This window comes from Brassica napus, chromosome A8 (genome assembly GCF_020379485.1).
Source record: "Brassica napus cultivar Da-Ae chromosome A8, Da-Ae, whole genome shotgun sequence".
Classification (NCBI taxonomy): Eukaryota; Viridiplantae; Streptophyta; class Magnoliopsida; order Brassicales; family Brassicaceae; genus Brassica; species Brassica napus.
Window position 1 is genome coordinate 10,587,669 of NC_063441.1, and position 21,459 is coordinate 10,609,127.

The 21,459-nt window shown below is 32.9% G+C and overlaps 4 protein-coding genes across 6 annotated transcripts; 3 read left to right on the forward strand and 1 right to left on the reverse strand.

Moving 5' to 3' along the window:
• Nucleotides 1-7,479: 7,479 nt before the first annotated feature.
• LOC106360653 (vegetative cell wall protein gp1) lies at nt 7,480-9,256 on the forward strand. Its single transcript, XM_013800286.3, has 3 exons — nt 7,480-7,756; nt 8,109-8,190; nt 8,310-9,256. Exons 1-3 carry the CDS (start codon nt 7,733-7,735, stop codon nt 8,987-8,989), a joined length of 786 nt encoding a protein of 261 aa, XP_013655740.2. The 5' UTR covers nt 7,480-7,732; the 3' UTR covers nt 8,990-9,256.
• Nucleotides 9,257-12,667: 3,411 nt separating this feature from the next.
• On the forward strand, nt 12,668-14,942 carry LOC106360649 (pentatricopeptide repeat-containing protein At4g16390, chloroplastic). The gene has a single exon (XM_013800276.3). The coding sequence runs from the start codon at nt 12,707-12,709 to the stop codon at nt 14,780-14,782; it is 2,076 nt and encodes a 691-aa protein (XP_013655730.1). The 5' UTR covers nt 12,668-12,706; the 3' UTR covers nt 14,783-14,942.
• Nucleotides 14,943-16,201: 1,259 nt separating this feature from the next.
• Nucleotides 16,202-16,601, forward strand: LOC106360652. The gene has a single exon (XM_013800285.3). The coding sequence runs from the start codon at nt 16,202-16,204 to the stop codon at nt 16,466-16,468; it is 267 nt and encodes an 88-aa protein (XP_013655739.1). The 3' UTR covers nt 16,469-16,601.
• Nucleotides 16,575-19,432, reverse strand: LOC106360651 (transcriptional adapter ADA2b). Of its 3 annotated transcripts, none has more exons than XM_013800280.3 (11): nt 19,149-19,432; nt 18,855-18,910; nt 18,595-18,767; nt 18,450-18,515; nt 18,226-18,351; nt 18,062-18,137; nt 17,945-17,990; nt 17,845-17,864; nt 17,305-17,723; nt 16,987-17,208; nt 16,575-16,902 (listed from the first exon to the last, which is right to left on the reverse strand). In XM_013800280.3, exons 1-11 carry the CDS (start codon nt 19,196-19,198, stop codon nt 16,711-16,713), a joined length of 1,446 nt encoding a protein of 481 aa, XP_013655734.1. In that variant the 5' UTR covers nt 19,199-19,432; the 3' UTR covers nt 16,575-16,710. The 3 variants fall into 3 exon arrangements, with proteins under 3 accessions (XP_013655734.1, XP_013655732.1, XP_013655733.1); XM_013800278.3 differs by having other exon boundaries at nt 17,305-17,735; XM_013800279.3 differs by having other exon boundaries at nt 17,305-17,735; nt 18,595-18,761; nt 19,149-19,417.
• Between the last annotated feature and the right edge of the window lie 2,027 nt (nt 19,433-21,459).

Consider the following 21,459-nt stretch of genomic DNA (forward strand, 5'->3'; position numbering starts at 1 on the left):
TTAATATATTAAAAATACTTTTTATAAACTAAATTACACAAAAGTGAATTATCTTAATAACTTTTATCTGAAATATTTAAAATTACTCAAAACATTTGATATTTTATTCAAACAATCCGAATTACCAAATATTTAACCAAAATCCTCCAAATTATCCGATCTCTTACCCAAATTATCTGAAAATCTATAACTAAAATGGAGCCAAATTTTTTGGATATTAATCTGTTCCTAACTATGTTATTCGAACTGGACCAAAGCAAACAAAATTAATAATTGAATCGAGACCAAGCCAAATTTCATAAATACCTGAACAGTTTCTAAATCTCTAAAACTGAAAAACCGAAAACTAAAATACATGAACCAAAACTACCGAAAACTGAATGTTCATGGCTACTATAGAGGGAGAGCGTTTTAAGTGAACCAAACCAAAACAGACCAACCTAAACTGAACCAGAGTCTATGTGCAAGCCGTTTTGGTAAAGCTTTTCTTCAATCCGATTGGTACGGTTTTAAGTCATTTTCGGTCCTGTTGCCAACCAACAGCCCGGCCCGGCGACCTGTTTAAGTCAACCAACAAAAAGTTATATAAACACAGACATATATATCGATGAAGATGGCAAATGGAATATCACATCTTCTTCACTGTTTCTTTGTAAATTTTATTATTCGTATTAAATTATTTTTCTTTAAGCGACTGGTTGAACTGAATCAACTGTTATTGGCTATCAAGATTTGTAACTGAGGTTGAATTACTATTGTTTGTTTATGGGGAATTGGAGAATTACATGTTTACAACGTATAATCCGTTTTCTCTAAGTATTTTAAGTATGGTTTCTATGTCAAGTCACGCAGAAAAACTAATGAATATAAAACAAATTAAGGAAAAGATTTCCTAAGGACAAATACTCTCAATCTCCAAATTTAAATATCAAAACTTGTAGTAGTACTATATAACTTCCGGCTCGTTTGTGAAGACCAAAATGATGTAGTTGTGGAAAAAACAAAATGATAATGAAAATAAATGGAGCGGTCCCTGCAGACCTAAACGTATCGACCCATATTGGACCCTGTTTATTTCATAGATTATTAGATATGGTCACATGTTTTAAATAGTCCGTGAGCTTTAAAACCCTAAGAATATCTCTACCCTCTAATTCCATTGCATGTGACAATGTGAACTCAATCATTTAATCAGTTTTCTACTGGTTTTAAGAGTAAACACGTCATATTTGAGATTATATATCATCTAAGCGACCATCTTACGTATACTGTTCTCCATATTTCAACATTTCAGACTTATATATACAGGTATAGGAAGATATTCAAATATTTTTTTGTCATATCAGGATGTAGCTATTGGATAGAGCTTCTTTATGGTGTGAGCAGTGGACCTTATCACCAGTTTTTCTTACATATACAATCAAACCACGTATTGATGCGAGTTGGACGTGTTGCCAATCTTGAAGTTGGATTCTTTTTGAGATGGGTGAATGAAGGAAAAAGTTCTACAATGATATAACATGAAAGCTCATAAACTTTGATTTGACATGATTTGAAGTTGTATTGTATTATAAGAAGCAATCAAGTGGTGTGTGAATGCATTTATAAGAAAAAGATTGTCAGAAAGTGCAGTCTTTTTCATGAAATTATATCGACTGACGACAATTCCCAGGATGTTGCTCCTGATAGAGAATTCGGATTCATAGTTGAAAGAGAAACAAACTGAAAATAAGATGAGTTCACTTCTTAATATTGATAAGCTATCTCTGCAAAAGAATGTGAAACGGCCCATTGGAGTTTGCGATAAGAAGATTTATAGTCCAGTAAGATTTATAATATTGCCATTGGCTCCTATATCAATTTATTTTAATTCTCAGTGTCTTTTTCAGTTGAGCTTTTAAAAAGAAAAAAAAAAGGCCCATGTGATCGAATCTTCCAGCTCTTTTTTGTTGTTTTTTCTTTCTATCTTCTTACGCATGAAGAATTCACGATGATGATTGCTCTTAGGTCTGGGCATTTCGAATATAGGTTTGGTTCGGATATCGGTTCGGTTCGGATATTTCGAGTTTCAGATAGTTCAGATAGGAGGCTAGATGATCTATTTACTACTTGACCTATTTTCGGTTCGGGGTTCTGATAGTTTCGGGTTCGGTTCGGACAGTAAACGTAGGAACCGGAAAATATCCTAAAAATTTGGTTCTCATTGGGATTCGGTTCAGGTTCGGATAGTTCAGGTAGTTCGGATAATTTAGATAAAATATCGGTTATTTAGGGTAAAATATCAAATAATTAGGATGATTTAGATAAAAATTTTTGGATATTTCGGATTACTTTGGATATTTTGGATAAAACTATCTGGATAGTTTCAGATACTTTCGAGTAGTTCGGATACTTTATAATAATTTAATTATCCTCAACAATTTTTAGATACTTTTAATAGAATTTTAAATTAAAAATATATATTTAGTTACATTATATGTATATATAATTAATACTCTTATATATTCGGGTACTCGTTCGGTTCCTCGTTCGGTTCCTCGTTCGGTTCCTCGTTCGGTTCTTCGGTTCTGTTTCGGTTCGGTTCGGTTATTTCGGATATGAAAATAAAAGAACAGTTCGGATATTTGAGAATATTGATCGAGTTCCGGTTTCGGGTATTTCAGTTCCGGTTCGGTTCTTCGGTTCTGATTATTTTGCCCAGGCCTAATTGCTCTATTTGTTAGTTAGTAATATACTACTATAAGCTGGACATATACAAAATTATGTCACTCTTCCTATTTATATAAGATGAATACAAAGCATGTGATGTGATAGTGTGGAAGTGGGAGTTGTTAGATTGATTATTAGAGCTGGTGAAACAATTACACAGATTCTCTACCATATTTATAGAGCAAATCTCTACAAAACAAAAAGAGGAGACGAAGAGTTGCCTTGAAGGAAGAATGATTGAAAAATATAGCCACGGACTCATGCCATAAATAGTTTATTTTAACTTTTCATTTTAACTAGGGATTAACCCGGGCTACGCCCGGGATTTTTATTTTTTTCTAATTTAAGTTGTTAAATTATTTATATTTAGGTTATGATATATATTTATATAAATGTTAAGATGCATGTCATAATTAAAATTTATTTTTAAATTTTAACACGTTAAAGTAACATATTTTTTACTGTTTAAATATTTTTTTGTAATTTTGTTGGCTATCTACTTATCATATTTAGCAAAACTATTTGTTGAGTATTTGAATAAATGTTTTAGATATTTAATTAAACTGCAGAGTATTTTCGGTTCGACCACATGCTCAACAATCTATCGATCCGTAAAAAGATGGACGATCTCCTTGGCCAGGTAAGTAAAATTTTAGCAAAAATATCTTTGATTTTCAAATATTAAGTATATAACTATTCTTTTGAATATTGTTTTTTTAATTGTATTTTTTGATTAAATTATTGTATTATAATGTTTATGTAAATATTTTTTGTGATGTTTGAATTTGTGTTGTTCGTATACTTAACCTAGATGATATTGATGTTTAACAATTTATTGTTTTCTGGAAATAGAAAATAATGATATATCAAAAAGTATCTAATACTTGTTAAATGATAGTATAATGTAAATTACATCCATTATTTGAAAATAACCATTTGTTGTTTTTATTTTTTTAAATCAGAAATTATTTTTATTTAAAAACATTATTCATATATAATATATTAGTTTAAGTTTGGAAGATTAATTTATATATATAAATTATGTATATTTAAAAAAAAAATATTAAGATATTATATATTGAGTAACTGAATAAAAGCTGAATTTCTTATCTTGAAAATCAAATATTTATATTTTTGTCTTCATGTTGTACTCATATTTATAACTCAGTATGTTTTTAAAAAACTTAGTTTTAAGTAATAAACGAATTTAATAAATTAAATTCATCACCTATAATGTTCTGTAAACTATATTTGAAAACTCTCTAAAATTATATTTTAAGCATAATATTACTATTATTTAATTTAAGTTATTTTAAGCATAATATATGCTAAACCAACTTAAATTATATTTACAATAGGACCATCCTAAACTGGTTAATAAACCAAAAACAATACTAAACCAACATGAACCAATACCTGATTTGGCGAGGAAGGAAGTGTTTCGGGATAAACGCTTGAATGATTATTAACTGTAATGGTTTGATCATGAAAGAGTTAGTACAAATATTAACAATAAAATTATGGATTTGATTAATTTAAATTTGTAAGAATACCTTGAGTCTATGAAAAGCAATTCAATTCCCATGAATAAGTTTGGTTTTTGAAAGTTGCGGGTTTCCCAACAATGAATCCACCTAACAAAAAGTTCGTTGTTATAAAAAATCTCTTTCAAGGTCATTAAAGGTTTTTGGGACGGCAAGAGTTGATGGTGGAACCATTTTTTTGCTCGAGTGTTTTGAAGTTTTCCTTGATAGTGTGAGGTTGATGTTGATGGAATAATGAGTTTTATAGGGACTTTCTTGATGTAAAACTATACATTTTTATTTTTTTTGTTAAATGTGGTATTTCCATTTTTATATAATTTACTACCATTTTAAGATAGATGTACATTTTAAGATCGATGTTTAAATCTTAATATACTTTTTCCATTTTTTAAAATGTTTATTTCCATTTCTTATATTTTTTATTTACGTAATATCTAAATTTTATATTTTAAAATAGATATTTAAATCTTAATGTACTTTTTCCATTTTTTTTTTAAATTGTGTATTTACTTTTATCATATATTTTATATTTTAAGATAGATGTTTAATGCTTAATGAACTTTTTCCATTTTTTAAAAAAATTGTGTATTTACTTATTATTATATATATAATTCATATATTATATATTTATATTATTTACTTATTATTTATTTTCCTGTATATGTATTTCCATTTCTTGTACTTTTTATTTACTTAATATCTCTATTTTATATTTTAATATAGATGTTTAAATCTTAATGTACGTTTTCTTTTTTTTTTTAAATTGTATATTTCCATTTGTTATACTTTCTATTTACGTAATATCTATATTTTAAATTTTAAGATATATTTTTAAATCTTAATGTAATTTTCCATTTTTTAAATTGGGTATTTTCTTATAATATATATTTACTTATTATTTATTTTTCTTTATTTTGTGTATTTCTATTTCTTATACTTTCTATTTACTAATAATTTTATAATTTAAGATAGATTTACATTTTAAGATAGATGTTTAAATACTAATGTACTTTTTCCATTTTTTAAATTGTGTATTTCCTTTTCTTATACTTTCTTTTTGCGTAATATCTATATTTTATATTTTAAGATAGATGTTTAAATCTTAATATACTTTTTCCATTGTTTTTAAGTTGTGTATTTCTTTTTCTTATACTTTTTATTTACTTAATATCTATATTTTACATTTTAAGATAGATGTTTAATATTTAATGTACTCTTTCCATTTTTTAAAAATTGTGCATGTACTTATTATTGTATATATAATTCGTATATTTATAATATTTACTTATTATTTATTTTTATATATATTGAGTATTTCTCTTTCTTATACTTTATATTTAGTTAATATCTATATTTTATATTTTAAGATAGATGTTTAAATCTTAATGTATTTTTACATTTTTAATGTAAAACGGCAATGTTTAATAGAAGAACTTGGACAAATAGTCAAATAGTTATATTTATGTTTTTTTTCTTTTTTTATAAAATGGTAATGTTACATTATAGAGATAAGCCGCTTTTTTTTAGTGAAAAATGGAAATCTTACATATATTTAATGTAGTTTTTCCATTTTTTTTATGTTGTATGTTTACATATTATTGTTATTCTTAAATATAAAATGGTAATCTTACATATGTTTAATGTAGTATTTCCATTTTTTTTATGTTGTATGTTTACATATTATTTATTATTTTCGAAATTATATATAATGTTTTTTTTGCAAAATAGTAATTTTACATTATGGAGATAAACCGTCTTTCTTTAGTGAAAAATGGTGATCTTACATATGTTTAATGTAGTTTTTCTATTTTTATGTTGTATGTTTACATATTTTTTTTTTTAAATTAAAAATGTAAAATGGTAATCTTACATATGTTTAATGTAGTATTTCCATTTTTTTATGTTGTATGTTTACATATATTTATTATTTTCGAAATTATATATAATGTTTTTTGTTTTTTTATATAAAATGGTAATGTTACATTATGGAGATAAGCCGTCTTTTTTTCAAGTGAAAAATGGTAATCTTACATATGTTTAATGTAGTTTTTCTATTTTTTATGCTGTATGTTTACATATTATTTATAATTTGCGAAAATTAGTAATATTAAAGTGTAAAACTATATTTTATGCCACGTGTCATCTTTTGGGAGCAGTTTTGTTTGCTGATGTGGACGCTCTATGGAGCCTCCAAAGGTCCCTTTTATTAGTAAGGTTCCATTTTTTATGTTGTATGTTTACATATATTTATTATTTTCGAAATTATATATAATGTTTTTTGTTTTTTTATATAAAATGGTAATGTTACATTATGGAGATAAGCCGTCTTTTTTTCAAGTGAAAAATGGTAATCTTACATATGTTTAATGTAGTTTTTCTATTTTTTATGCTGTATGTTTACATATAATTTGCGAAAATTAGTAATATTAAAGTGTAAAACTATATTTTATGCCACGTGTCATCTTTTGGGAGAAGTTTTTTTTGCTGATGTGGACGCTCTATGGAGCCTTAAAAGGTCAATTTTATTAGTATCTTTTTTATAAAACGGTAATGTTACATTATAGAGATAAGCCGTCTTTTTTTTATGCTGTATGTTTACATATTTTAGTGAAAAATAGTAATTTTACATATGTTTAATGTAGTTTTTCCATTTTTATGTTGTATGTTTACATTTTATTTTTTTAAAATAAAAATGTAAAATGATAATCTTACATATGTTTAATGTAGTATTTCCATTTTTTATGTTGTATTTTTACATATATTTATTATTTGCAAAATTATATAGAATGTTTTTTGTTTTTTTTATAAAACGGTAATGTTACATTATGAAGATAAGCCGTCTTTTTTTAAGTGAAAAATGATAATCTTACATATTTTTAATGTAGTTTTTCTATTTTTTGTGCTGTATGTTTACATATTATTTATAATTTTCAAAAATTAGTAAAATTAAAATGTAAAACTATATTTTATGCAACTTGTCATCTTTCGGGAGAAGTTTTTTTTGCTGATGTGGACGCTCTATGGAACCTTTTGGACGCTATACGAAGCCTCAAAAGGTCCCTTTTATTAGTATAGATTAATTTAGTAAAACTAAAAAGTAACATTAGATTAGCAGTAAATATCATTTGAATGAAAAGAAAATAACAAAGAAAGTTTGGTCAGGGCAGTTAATGGCAACTAGGAAGGTTAGATATGTGAAAAGGTATCTTTTCATTGATTCATTATTGTACGCTCACCATTTCTTTCTTCTAAGAAAAAAGTCAGAAATAATATACAGATTAGCAAAAAGATATGAAAATTTTTTGATTAAATCAAGAACGGATGCTAACTACGTACGCGTGTCATCATGGCATTGGTTAAGTCAGGTTTGAGTCAGTGTTATAAAAAGCTACACTTCTCACCACCACCCATGCCTTTCTCTCTTGAAGTAGACTCAAAGCCATCGTCAGATCTCAGATCTCAGCTCTCCATTTCAAGCCATGGCCGAGAAGGGCAAGGAAAAGGTTTGTCTTCTCTTCTCTTCTTATTTTGTTTGTCTTTCAGTAGACAGAGAGTTGTGTGGGTCTTTAAAATTTACATCTTGTGGAGCTTTTGATACTCTTTTTTTCTGTTCACTTCTTGTTTTGTTTATTATTATGTTTTGTATATGTGGGATTATTTTGTTTTGTATGGATTTTTTAAAAAAACACGATCGAATAAAAATAGGTAAACTTTGTGGAAGCTATTAGAAGAATCTTTCTCTCTTTCTTTCTTTTTGTGTCAGAGATCGAATCAGTTCCAAAGTGTGGTGATCATAGTTTACCATTATTAACTAATAAGACAGAACCTGAAGTGATGTCTATATCCAAAAAACAGGTAACTATGATGAAGTTGAAGGTGGATCTTGATTGCGCCAAGTGTTACAAGAAGGTCAAGAAGGTTCTTTGCAAATTCCCTCGTGAGTTCCTTCTCTCTCTCTTTTATAAAGATTCTGGTGAATTATTATTTGTTCGATATGATTCCATTGGTGATGAAATGGACTGAGTGGATAATGATTTATGTGATTGGGAACAAGAGAAATCAGAGATCAAATATTTGATGAAAAGTCCAACATAGTCATCATCAAGGTGGTTTGCTGCAGCCCTGAGAAGATCATGGACAAACTTTGTTCTAAAGGTGGCGGCTCTATCAAGACCATCGAGATCTTAGAACCACCAAAGCCGCCTCAGCCACAACCCCAACCTCCTCCCCAAAAGCCCAAAGATGCTCCCAAAGCTCCTGAGAAGCCTAAGGAGCCTGAGAAACCTAAAGAGCCTGAAAAGCCAAAGCAACCTGAAAAGCCTAAAGAACCCGAGAAACCTAAGCAACCCGAGAAGCCTAAAGAACCCGAGAAACCTGCTGCTCCCAAAGCAGCACCCGCACCTGCTCCAGCACCCGCACCTGCGCCAGCACCAGCACCGGCACCTGCTCCAGCTCCCGCTCCTGTCCCGAAGCAGCCTGGACCTCCGCCACAGATGGTGCCAATAATGCCGCCGGGGCAGCCAGCAGCCATGTGTTGTGGGCCCTACTATGGTGGTTATGGATGTGGGCCAACGTTCAATGGATATGGAATGCCGCCGCCTCAACCGTACGAGTGCTACGGCCGACCAGTCTACGATAGCTGGGGAGGAGGACCACCACCTAGTTACCGACAATGCCACCTCACCAGATGCGATTACTTCAGCGAAGAGAACCCACAGAGCTGCTCCATCATGTGATATGACTTATTCCCTTTTTCACTCTGTTTAAATCCTTATTTTTCTTCAAATCTTTCTTTTTTCTTATACAAATAATGAAAAGAATATATATAGAGATGTTTATGTATAATGTTGTGATAGTAAAGCGAATAAGGAAGTAAGGATCGTTGTATTTTGTAAATGGTAGCCATTTCCATTTGGTTGTCCATTTTGAAGCTGTAATTGTAAACAGTATAAAAAGCTTGTTGCATTTTCTTGAATATACACCAATAAAAATACTTGGCTTTATCAATAATAATTATTTTTAAATGGCTGTAATTTTATAGATATTAATTTTCTTATTTTTTTCTTCTAAATAAGTCATCAGTTGAAGTTTGATGTATATTCATTTCGTAGGTGTATTCAAAATTTCATACAGTCCAAAAGGTTTGATTGTATACATCAAGGTTAAGATCTGCACCTTACGCGAAATTATATATATAAATTATTTTAGGTATTATATGTTTTTACATATTATAAAATAATAAATATATATCGAATAATCAAAAATTTAGTAACTATTACATATATAATTAAATTGGTGCGAACATATAAATAAATTTTATTAATCCAAACAGTATTTTTCTATTTGATATGATATATAATTAGATTTAAATAATATTAACATATATAGTATATTTTTAATATTAATTTCTATTATATTATGTTTTCTATTCATATGGTTTTTTTATCATTTGTACTTTTTTGTAGAAAAAACTTTAAATTATTGATAACTAAAATTTTATTGTGAGACTAATAGTTTTAGTAATTTATATTTTTTTTTTAAATTAAGTTCAATGTTTGTTCAAAGCAATTATCAAAAAGATTGTTCAAAGTAAATTTCGAAAATAAAATATTTATGTGTTTTATATGGTATATAGTTTAATTTAAAGCGATATATATATATATATCTTTTAATCATAAATTAGTTAAATTAGATTTTTTACTTATATGATTTTGTAATCATTGTATCTTGTCATAACAAAAAAAAGTTAACCAAGGATCAGAAAAATGGAATGTGAGAATTTTAACAGTTTTAGTAATTTATAGTCATTTTAAAAAATTCAAAATATAACATATACAGAAAAAACTAAAATTATATTCCTCCCTCTGTTTCATTATAAGTGTCGTTTTAGGTTTCTGAACACGGATTAAGGAAACAATTAATTTTGTACATTTTCTATATAAAAACACTATTACCTATACACCTAACCATCTTTCAACCAATAGAAAAATAAATTTTGCATAAAATTAATAAATTTTGCATTGAAAATCGAAAACGACACTTATTTTGTAACAAAAAAATTCTCTAAAACGACATTTAATATGAAACCGAGGTAGTATATGGTTAATGTGGTTGTTTAATTTATTTAATAGTTTTAAATTAAACAAATATGATGGAAGATACACTAATTTTTATCAAATCTTTATTATTCAAAATCATCAATTATCATATATATTTTAGCCACATTAGGAAATTTTGTAACTTTTATTTAAGAAAATAATAAATAATATTAATAATAAATTTACGGTTATTTTTATAAAAAAGTATTATATATAACTAAATAGACCGACCTATTTTTCTAATGATTCTAAGAATCATCCTAGGGATGACGAATCGCTACAAAAAGAACTTGTAATGTTTCTTAATTAATATAAAGGGGATATGTTTTTTTTGTCAACCATTCGTTTTTATTAAAACAAAAGTATAATGGACAATTTTACAAACATACTCAAGCTAGGCCCATAAACTTAAAGATAATGATGACGAAGTTCATGAATGACAAGTGGTCAACTCGTGGCTTCATTTCCTTGACCAAGAAAGAAAAACAATGTGCCAAAAAACTTGTCGGAGCCATCAATCTCCATCTCAGATTTGTTTGAGTCTGCTTGCATGTTCTTCCGACCTTCAATCGCCATCGATTTCAAGATTTTCTTCTCCAACTGTTAGTGTTGAGCTCAAGGAAAAGCTTTAGGCCATGTTCGTTTCTGTATTTGACGCATCATCTAGATGTAGTATCTAAATTCAACATCTAAATATTGCATTCATCCAGATTTTCGTTTTTATAATTAGTATTTGCATCCAGATGCAATATCTAGATGTTAAGTTGTTCGTTTTTTATTTCATAATAGTATTTGAATACTAGTATTTAAAATGAATAAAAACGCATGAGTTTTATTCTTAATAATGAACTAATTAAAATAGCAAATAAAATATTTTGCATTTTTTTTGCTGAAAACATGATTTTGTGATTTTAATGTGAAAGTCAATTTTTCGATTTTGACAAAAACATACAATTTGGGTGTTGGCGGAAAATGGGTTTTTGGGTATCAGCGGAAAAACACGTTTTTGGGTTTGGCGGAAAACACATTTTTGGGTTTGGCGGAAAACGCATTTTCCGGTTTCGGCAGAAAAAACAAAATTTCGAGTTTCGGCGAGAAACACAATTTGCAGGTTTTGGCGGGAAACCATGTTTTCCAGTTTCGACGAGAAAACATGTTTTCGAATTTCGGCGGAAAAACATGTTTTTCGTTTTTGTGCGGGAAAACACATTTTTGGGTTTCAACGAGAAAACATGTTTTCCAGTTTCAACGGAAAAACATATTTCCATTTTCAACGGGAAAACTGGCGGAAAAGTACGTTTCCGGGTTTTCATATTGGGGGGGGGGGGGGGGGGGGGGGGGGGGGGGGTTTAAAAGAAAACATGTTTTGTTGGGTTTTTGTGAAAATGTGTTTTTCTAGTTTTGATAGAAAAACGTGTTTTTGGGTTTCAGTGGAAAGCACGTTTTTCAGGTTTTAGGGAGAAAAAACTTTTTTTTTGGCGGGAAAATGTATTTTTGGGTTTCGATAGGAAAACGTGTTTTCTAGTTTGGGAAAACATGTGTTTACGATTTCGAGTATTGACGGGAAAACACGTTTTCAGGTTTCAGCTTGAAAACATGGTTTTCGGATTTCGTTCGGAAAACACGTTTTCTGGTTTTTTTTAGAAAATGCCTTTTCGGGTTTCAGCGAAAAATACGTTTTCTGGTTTTTGTTAGAAAATGCCTTTTCGGATTTCGGTAGGAAAACATATTTTTAGAAAATGTATTCTAACGACAAAGAAATCCAACTTCTCCATCAAACTGTGTGAAGCCAGTCAAAGCAGAAGGAGAAGAACTATATCATAAACTTTATTTATGTTCAACCTAAAATAAAAAAGTAGGAATGATAAGCGGTTTTGATTTGGTTGAACTGAACACTACAAAAATCGCCTAAAACAAAAAGAAAATTGCCAAAGCCAAGCAAAAGATTCGATCGAAAATTATCTTACATCAAAAACACAAAACAAATATCATCCTCCCTCTGAAAGATGAGTCTATGAAGAGGGATAGGAAGAGAGTGATTAGAGAGAAGAGAGAGAGGACGAGATTTGCATGTTATTAACTTAACGGGCTTGTCAAATTGCCCGTCTGGTTTGTAATAATGGGTTTTTAGCTGCAACTAGGCCGATAAGATCACCTCCAAACCCCAATGCGTCATCGTTTATCGGAAAGTTAATCGCACTGCGCGGTGGGTTTCACCAAATGAAACAGCACGCAGTTACATTGACGAAAACGTAAACAACAAGAGCTTCTTCCTTTCTTCTTCTTCTTCTTCTTCTACAAAGCTGCTTCGACTAGCCTCTTGGATAAGGTCCGACTCTGCCACAGCGAAGAAGAATGTCATTTCATCTGTGCTCCTCTCCTTCATCACTCCTCCACGATCCTAATCTCTTCTCAGTTCACCCGAAACCCACTCCAAGAACTTTCGTTTCCTCTTACAACCCCAACTCTCCTCCCTTCCACTCCAGAAACCTTCTCCAAATAATCCACGTGTCAATACAAGAAGCGGTTCCGCAAGAAACCCACATCGAAAAACCCAAACTTGACGCGGCCTCCAAAAGAAACGCCTGGGTGAACCCCAAGAGCCCTAGAGCTTCTCAGCTCCGTAGAAACTCCTACGACTCGAGGTACTCTTCTCTCGTCAAACTAGCCGAGTCTCTAGACGCGTGTGCCCCAAACGAGGCTGATGTCTCTCATGTAATAACTAAGTTCGGTAGTAACCTCTTTGAGCAAGACGCCGTTGTTACCCTCAACAACATGACAAACCCAGAAACCGCGCCTCTTGTGTTGATTAATCTTCTCGAGACGGTTAAACCGAGCAGGGAAGTGATTCTCTACAATGTCACAATGAAGGTGTTGAGGAAGTCCAAGGATCTCGACAAGGCCGAGAAGCTGTTCGACGAAATGCTCCAGAGAGGAGTTAAACCGGACAACGCAACGTTCACCACTTTAATCAGCTGCGCTAGGCAGTGTGGTTTACCTAAGAGAGCTGTTGCGTGGTTTGAGAAAATGCCTTCCTTTGGCTGTGAGCCTGATAACGTCACTTTAGCTGCTATGATCGATGCTTATGGGCGTGCTGGTAACGTCGAGATGGCGTTGAGCTTGTATGACCGTGCAAGGACTGAGAAATGGCGTATTGACGCTGTTACCTTTTCGACTTTGATTAGGATATATGGTTATAATGGAAACTATGATGGGTGTCTCAACATCTACGAAGAGATGAAGTCTCTTGGTGTGAAGCCAAATCTGGTTATATACAATAGGTTGTTGGATTCTATGGGTAAAGCCAAGAGGCCCTGGCAGGCGAAGATTATCCACAAGGATCTTATTAGCAATGGGTTTGAACCGAACTGGAGTACTTATGCTGCTCTTGTTAGAGCCTATGGTAGAGCTCGTTATGGGGATGATGCGCTTGTTATCTACAGAGAGATGAAGGAGAAAGGATTGGAGTTGACTGTGATTCTCTACAATACTCTCTTGTCCATGTGTGCTGATATCGGATACGTGGATGAGGCCTTTGAGATTTTTCAGGATATGAAGAGTTGTGGGACTTGTGAGCCGGACAGCTGGACTTTCTCTTCGCTCATCACTGTGTACTCTTGCTGTGGGAGGGTGGCTGAGGCTGAGGCGGCTCTGCTTGAGATGAGAGAAGCTGGTTTTGAGCCTACTCTGTTTGTGCTCACGTCGGTGATCCAATGTTATGGGAAAGCCAAGCAGGTTGATGATGTTGTGAGGACGTTTGATCAAGTGTTGGAACTTGGTATAGAGCCAGACGACAGATTCTGTGGTTGCCTTCTGAATGTAATGACTCAGACACCGAGGGAGGAAATTGGTAAACTCATTGAATGTGTGGAGAAGGCTAAGCCAAAGCTTGGTCACGTAGTAAAGATGCTGGTTCAGGATGAAAGCTGCGAGGAAGGGGTGTTAAAGAAGGAAGCATCCGAGTTGATTGATTCCGTCGGCTCTGATGTGAAGAAAGCATATTTGAATTGCTTGATTGATCTCTGTGTCAATCTCAATAAGTTGGAGAAAGCTTGTGAGATTCTACAACTGGGGATGGAGTGTGACATTTATTCAAGTCTCCAATCGAAATCTGCTACCCAATGGTCTTTGCATCTGAAAAGTCTCTCTCTCGGGGCAGCTCTAACCGCTCTTCATGTTTGGATGAACGACTTAACTGAAGCAGCTCTGGCATCCGGAGAAGAGTTCCCTCCGTTGCTTGGAATCAACACTGGACATGGGAAACACAAATACTCAGACAAAGGTCTAGCAGCTGTTGTTGAGTCTCACTTAAAGGAGCTTAATGCTCCCTTCCATGAAGCTCCAGATAAGGTTGGTTGGTTCCTGACTACAAGTGTTGCGGCAAAGGAATGGTTGGAGTCTAGACGTTCATCAGGAGAAGTTTCTGCATAGTTCTTTGGTATGTAACCTTTGATATGTCTATGTGGCTTTGGGTTTTATTCACTATGTAGCTTTCTTCATCCTGATACCGGAAGTTTCTGGATCAGGAAATATTTTTGTAATGCTAGCAAACTCAGTGTTATACACATTTGATTAAGTCTCATTCAACTTAGTTCATGGCCTTTTTTTCATTATCCTCGTATTGACTTTAGTAATAAAGGTGGCATTTGACTTGGCCAGTTGGCCTCCTGATAAAGCATGCTGCATGTGAAACAAGATATGTTTTTAAACTGCTACTACATTAGCTGACCGTAATTAAAGAAAAGAGTTAGTGGTCATATGATGGTTTGCACGTTGTTGGTCTAAGAGCTGAATATAAAACTGTGGAAGTCAAGGGCATCATCAGAACTCACATCACTAGGCAAAAATGGGAAACTGCATTCCCACATTGAGCTGCAAGCATGGAAACAAAGTTAGAGATGTCTGGTTGGATGAGATGGCAACAGAGAAGACCAAGGATCAACCTCGAGAGACTGTTGGGAAGAAAACTGGGACAAGGCGGTGCATAAAGATCACTCTGACAAGGAAGCAGCTGGAGATGCTGCTGAAAAATGCAGAGGGTGTTTCCTTTAAGCTCCCAGAGACTTGCGGGAGCGGCGAGCGGAGATGGAAGCCATCTTTGCAGACAATATTAGAGGTAGATAACTTATGATGCCATAATTTTGAATCTTGATCTGGATTGAAGCTGAGTAGCAGAAGGGAGATCAATTTTGATGACAACTCAGTCTAGTAGTTTTGCATTCTCCTTAGTGAATCTTGTGCTCAGAAGAAAGATCTTGTGATCTGTAAAGTTTTCAACGTACAGCTCCTTTAATAGGTTTATTTTTAGGAACCTATAAATAAAGGGAAAATGTCACAGTTATGTGATGGTTAAGTGTTTTATTTAAATTCTGTAATGTTGAATCGAATCAAACACTTGTGTGGTAATAATAACAAGGTGGAGTTTTATAATGTAAACAAAGAAGCGAAAGTTGATGCCTTTCCATTGGATATGATGAAAAAGAAGAAACTTTGCAAAGTTTAAAAACAAAGACTTTTGTGTTTGGTAATCAAAATGAAGAAAAGAGACAAAAGGCATCTCCATTGCCTCATCCATCAATCCTAAAATAACGATTATAGCCCTGGACATTCTGCACATTGTGAGGGTATTCATGTCATTCCAATAGAGTAATCATGAGTAGTTGATTAGATTAATGGTAACCAATGGAATCTTCACCAAAGCACACAGTCAGTAAAGAAAAGGACTTGAGACCTTACGTTGATCAGCAAAGCCAAAAGGTACACACTTTTGACATTAAAACCATCTCCAGTCTTTAGAGGTTTTATGCTTCAACATCTCTCTCTCTATCTCTCTCTAGACCAAAGGGGAAAATGGAGATTCAAGCAAGACTGAAGGAATACAAACTCCATTTCATGGTCGCAATCATCATGAGCGTGCTTGTGTCGGCCCTCGTGTATGCAGCACCAAGAATTCTCGACATATTAGCTTATTTCTGGCCTCTGTTTGCGTCAACGGCCGCCTTCTTGGCGGTGGCAATCACCTTCGGCGGCTTTCAACAGTTTTCAGAAGAAGCTACTGGCGAGGGAATCATGGAATACGTCGCCGGACGGCCTGATGATTCTCACAAGTACGATTGAAAGATTTGTATCCCAAAGTCTCCATCTCTTTTATGAGCTTTACAGATGTACATGATTTGGTTCACTTATGTCAAATAAAATGTCACTACCATGTAACAATATCAAGTTGATAAAAAGACTATTTGCATAAGCATAACATTGATGTGTAGAAGAGGGTATATAAACTACAATTGTGACAAAGGAACATATAATAACTCAAATAGAGCTCACACATTGATAGATTACATGATACAACACAAGTCTTATAGCTGAGCAATACCTTTCTTCACAAGCATATCGTAAACTCTGTCCACTTTGGTCGGATCAATCTTGAACAAGCTATATGCATCAGACTTCTTCGTCACATTCCCTTTGAATATCTCATGTGACATCACTTGTTGCATATGTAGATAAACCGGTGGAACCAACTTGGCCTCGCTGCATAGACGCTTCTCCTGCAAAAACAAACAAACAAACTCTTTTTTTTAGCTCAATCTCAAACGCTTGTTCCACGTGTTTTTGGTATCTCTGACACTTACGGATTCAGAGAGCAGTTGCGACTCCGTGAACCCAATCAGGTCCAGATCATTGACATAGCTTGAAGATGCTTGCACAGGTGGTCTAGTTCCCATTTCCCCTGCACCAAATTGACCGCTCTCTTTCCCTCTGTTCATCATCCCTTCTTCGTTCTCTCGCTTCCTCTTCCTCGCCAGGTACCTCTCTGCTTCAGCCGTGGAGCGACACCCTGCCATTTGAGCTTCCTGCTCCCCCACACACACATACAATCCAACACAGTGAGCTCGCATCCAAAACAAACCAAACAAACACAGTTTGAGGGAGTAGCAAATGTCCTTTACCTTGAGATCTTTGAGCCGTTTCACCATGCGGTACTCGCTCACAACGCTGCGGAGTAGCTCCGCATGCTCCTCTTTTGAATGAAAACGCATGAACACGTCTAAACGCCGACACTGCATTTTCTCCTCCTGAGACAGCTCCTTCTCAAAGGGATTTGGGTACAAGAGGTTTCTGTCTAGTATGAAGTCCTTTCTACGTTTCCTCTCATCAAGCCTTTTGGAATATATACGCAAGACACGGAGCTTGAGGTCTTTTTCTTCAGGAGTATCGTTGTCTTTGAACTCCATCTCAGCCAAGAGCTGCTCAGCATCGTTGTCATATTCAGGGTCGAACTCTTCTCTTTTGTGGTTGTAGTTACTCAATTCAACCAAAGAGTTGTTTCCAGGGGCAACAACAGGTTTCTTTCCTCCAAAACTCCTGTCTGTATGAGACTCTAATAGAGGTGGTGATCAAAGATAAGATATAACTACTTGTGTGAGCTATGACCAAGTAAACAACACAACAAGAAGCACACATATAATATACCAAGCAAAGAACTCTACCTTTTTGTGTGTCTTCAACTCTGCAAGATAATTGAATAAGAGATAAGAAATAGGAGTAAGGTATCACTGTAAAGTATCTGTGAAGGAACAAGAGACATACTTGACTTTAGGAGGAGAAAAGGGGTACTCTTCTTTCATGTTCTGCTCTGCTGCCAAAGAAGAAGCTATATTAATTTCAGAATTAGGATAGCAACCATTAAAGGAAAGTAGTGTAGACCTTTCTTCTCTTCGATGCGTCCTTTGGCCATGGCTTGAAGTTCTTTCTTGTTCTTCCCTGCTACATGTGACATATCCTGGGAAATAAAAAAAGTTACCCATAGATTAGTTACATTGTAAAAGGGTAGTGCTACTGCAGCAAATACATGTAATCAGATAGCATACTGGAAGTGGGAAGAAGGGCGAGTTCAGATAAATGTTTCTGTAGTGCTCGAGACACTGTTCTTTACTCTTTGTTCCCACATGCTCCGCCACCTCTGCCCAGTTTCCCATTCCATAAATTTCAAGTCCCTGAATTAAAGATACAAAAACAAAAAGTTACAGTTGTTTTGAAAAAAACATAAATGACAACAAGCCACGTATGAGTAAGACTATCTCAAAAGTAGTACCTCCAGGAGAAGCATTTCATCATCCGCACTCCAGTCGGGACAAATAAGCGGGAAAGTTAGATTTCCCTGACAAAAACAAACCAAGTATGTTTGGTTAGAGAAAACTCGACACTTTCTTGGTGAATCAAACTCTTGGCACACTAACCATAACACGGTAGGCGTGATCACATTTGTGAGGAGTGATCTCAGCTCCAACAGACATACACTCAACACAGAGATCAAAATCAGGACAGACATCACACTTGATCCTGATTTTGCCAGTAATGTCTTTCTGGCAGTAATCGCAGTTGTACTTCCCTCCTCCCTCCGTTCCTGTAACTGGAAAGTTTAATGTTTTTTTTGAGTTCAAAAGGAAGAATCTTTACAGGAGAACAAAAAAAAAAAAGGGGGCTTTGATGAGAGTACCCATAGAGGAAGACTCAAAGTTCTCCACATTAGCCGCATTTTTCTTCTTCCTCGTTCTGCAGTTAAAGTCACAATCTTACAGATGATGAAAGATTTCTAAAAGCCACAAAATCTGAAGCTACCAAGATTCACAGAAGCTTGCAATTCAATCAATTTCGGAGGAAGCAGACAGAACCCATGTCGGATAAAAACAAAAATCAATGATTGATTCAGAGAAGCTTGCAATTCAATCAATTTAGGAAATTTGGAGGAATCAGACAGAACCCATGTCGGGAAAAATAGGAAGGAGTATACCTTTGGGTAGGGTCTTCGAAATTGTGGAAGTTCCCACGAGAGCGACCCATTGCTTCCGAAACAATGTCAAAGTCGAAGAAGGGTACTTAGGGTTTCGCTAAAAGCTACGGCAGAAGGAAGATCTAATTTGAATTGTCCGAAGTTGTCAGGTCGGATCTGTAAGAAATAACGATGGTGGCCTTTCTGTGTACTGTTAGAACTTTCCGACCTGAGATAATTGAGGGGGAGGTCGACGAAGGAGAGGAAAAGGAATTTCTATTTTCTAAAGTCACTGTTCTTAACTGGCATCATGATTAAATTTAACTGACTAACTATAGTATAATATTTAAACTTACTACACTAATCCTTAACCTTATGCTAATTGCACTTATTGTTTTATGAAATATTAGTGTAAATTTTAGTTAATGTTAATTACATACTAATTATATTTTGAGATTGTGGCTAGCTAGGGATGCTCATATTATTTTTTAAATTTGATTTTCATTTTGATTCGAACCAAAAATCTAAATATTTGTAAAGGTTTGGATCAAAGCAAAATGCAAAATTTGATCATGGAAAACAAATCACAAATTTTATTTTGAAAAGTTAGAATATCTGTTCCGATCCCTATGTTTAAAAATATGTGATGTAGAAACCATTAGATATGCATCTTTTCTGATATAAATTTGGTTGATTTACTAAGTTTTTTTTTTCTTTCAAATTTTAGTGTTGGGTTATTGTATATTCAATTTAATTATGTGTTAAACCAAATATTAACAAATGAAGTTTTTTATTTGACTTGTTAATATTGTACTGTTTGGTTTATAATTTGGATGTTAGTTTGTTTGTTATAATTTGTTGTTTTATTATGATATTGTAAAGTTTTTTTGTAAAAATTTAATTTTAGTGTTATATATTATTTTTGATATAATTAACAGAACGAATTGAATAATCTGAACAGTTAAAAGAACTCCGAAAATCCAGATTTTGGATATTTTAAATTTTTAGAATCAAAACGAATTGCAATATAAATAGAGAAATTCTTAGGTTCACCTCCTAGGGTGAACCTCTAGGTTTACCAACCAATAGTGTTTGAGTATTTGATATTTGATATTTTTTTAAAAAGAAAACAAAATTGAATTTCCAAATAAGATTATATTTTTAAAATAAAACAATAAAAATACATAAAAATAGTTACAAAAAATAAATAAATAAATATTGTTAAACCTTTAGCAAAATACTAAATCCTATACTCTAAATCTTAAACTCTAAACCCTAAATTATAAACCTTAAATCTTGGATAAACCGTTGGAAAATTTTAAACCCTAAATCATACATTAAAAACTAAATCTTAATAACACTAAACCCTAAACCCTAATCACTAAACCCTAAACCCTTGGATAAACCCTGAACCCTTGGATAAACCCTGAACCCTTGGATAAATCATAAACTCTAAATCAAAAATATTTAAAATTAAACCCTAGAGTTTGTGATTTATCCAAGGGTTCATAGTTTACCCAAAGGTTTAGGGTTTAGTGATTAGGATTTAGGGTTTAGTGTTATTAAAATTTAGTTTTTAACGTATGATTTAGGATTTAAGATTTTTCAATGTTTAGAGTTTATCCAAAGTTTAAGGTTTAACGTTTAGGGTTTAGGATTTAGGATTTAGGATATAGGATTTAGTATTTTGCTGAAGGTTTAACAATATTTATTTATTTATTTTTTGTAACTATTTTTATGTATTTTTATTATTTTATTTTAAAAATATAATCTAATTTGGATATTCAATTTTGTTTCCTTTTTTAAAAGATATCAAATATCAAATACTCAAACACTATTGGTTGGTGAACCTAGAGGTTCACCCTAGGGGGTGAACTTAAGAATTTCTCATATAAATATTAGTTCGAGACATAGCACTAGCAGATCACAAATGCTAGAAACTTTTCTAATATCCGTTTTGTGTCCAAACCTAATTGTAGCCCGTTTTTCGGCTGTGCAATCAAATTCATTATTATTTTTTTGAATATCAGGAGATATGAAGCTGAAGTATGGGGTCGAAGTCCATAGTCTCTCCAAGTATAAAATTACAACAAGTAATATTAGTTTCATCCCATCAATCACTTAAACTGAAAACATTTGACATAGTGAACAAAAGTTTTTTTCAGTTGAGATAATTAATGACATTTGGTTTGTTTTCTACTCTTTTTTTTTTGATAAAAAAATCTTAGATTTTAGGGGATTTGGACAAGTAAACTATTTAAAAAACTAGTGGTATTCCGGCGCGTAGGTTTGTATATTTTTTAAATGAATTTACAATTCATAAAATGATTTT

What these genes read in the sequence shown, in the direction of transcription:
- LOC106360651 (XM_013800278.3), bottom strand. Translation starts at nt 19,198, where the DNA reads ATGGGTCGCTCTCGTGGGAACTTCCACAATTTCGAAGACCCTACCCAA. An exon ending in ATCACGCCTACCGTGTTATG is followed by an intron (nt 18,516 to 18,594) that starts GTTAGTGTGCCA and finishes TGTTTTTGTCAG; the next exon opens with GGAAATCTAACTTTCCCGCT. An exon ending in CGCAACTGCTCTCTGAATCC is followed by an intron (nt 16,903 to 16,986) that starts GTAAGTGTCAGA and finishes TTGTTTTTGCAG; the next exon opens with GAGAAGCGTCTATGCAGCGA.
- LOC106360653 (XM_013800286.3), top strand. Translation starts at nt 7,733, where the DNA reads ATGGCCGAGAAGGGCAAGGAAAAG. An exon ending in CCGAGAAGGGCAAGGAAAAG is followed by an intron (nt 7,757 to 8,108) that starts GTTTGTCTTCTC and finishes TCCAAAAAACAG; the next exon opens with GTAACTATGATGAAGTTGAA. An exon ending in GGTTCTTTGCAAATTCCCTC is followed by an intron (nt 8,191 to 8,309) that starts GTGAGTTCCTTC and finishes TGGGAACAAGAG; the next exon opens with AAATCAGAGATCAAATATTT.
- LOC106360649 (XM_013800276.3), top strand. Translation starts at nt 12,707, where the DNA reads ATGTCATTTCATCTGTGCTCCTCTCCTTCATCACTCCTCCACGATCCT.
- LOC106360652 (XM_013800285.3), top strand. Translation starts at nt 16,202, where the DNA reads ATGGAGATTCAAGCAAGACTGAAGGAATACAAACTCCATTTCATGGTC.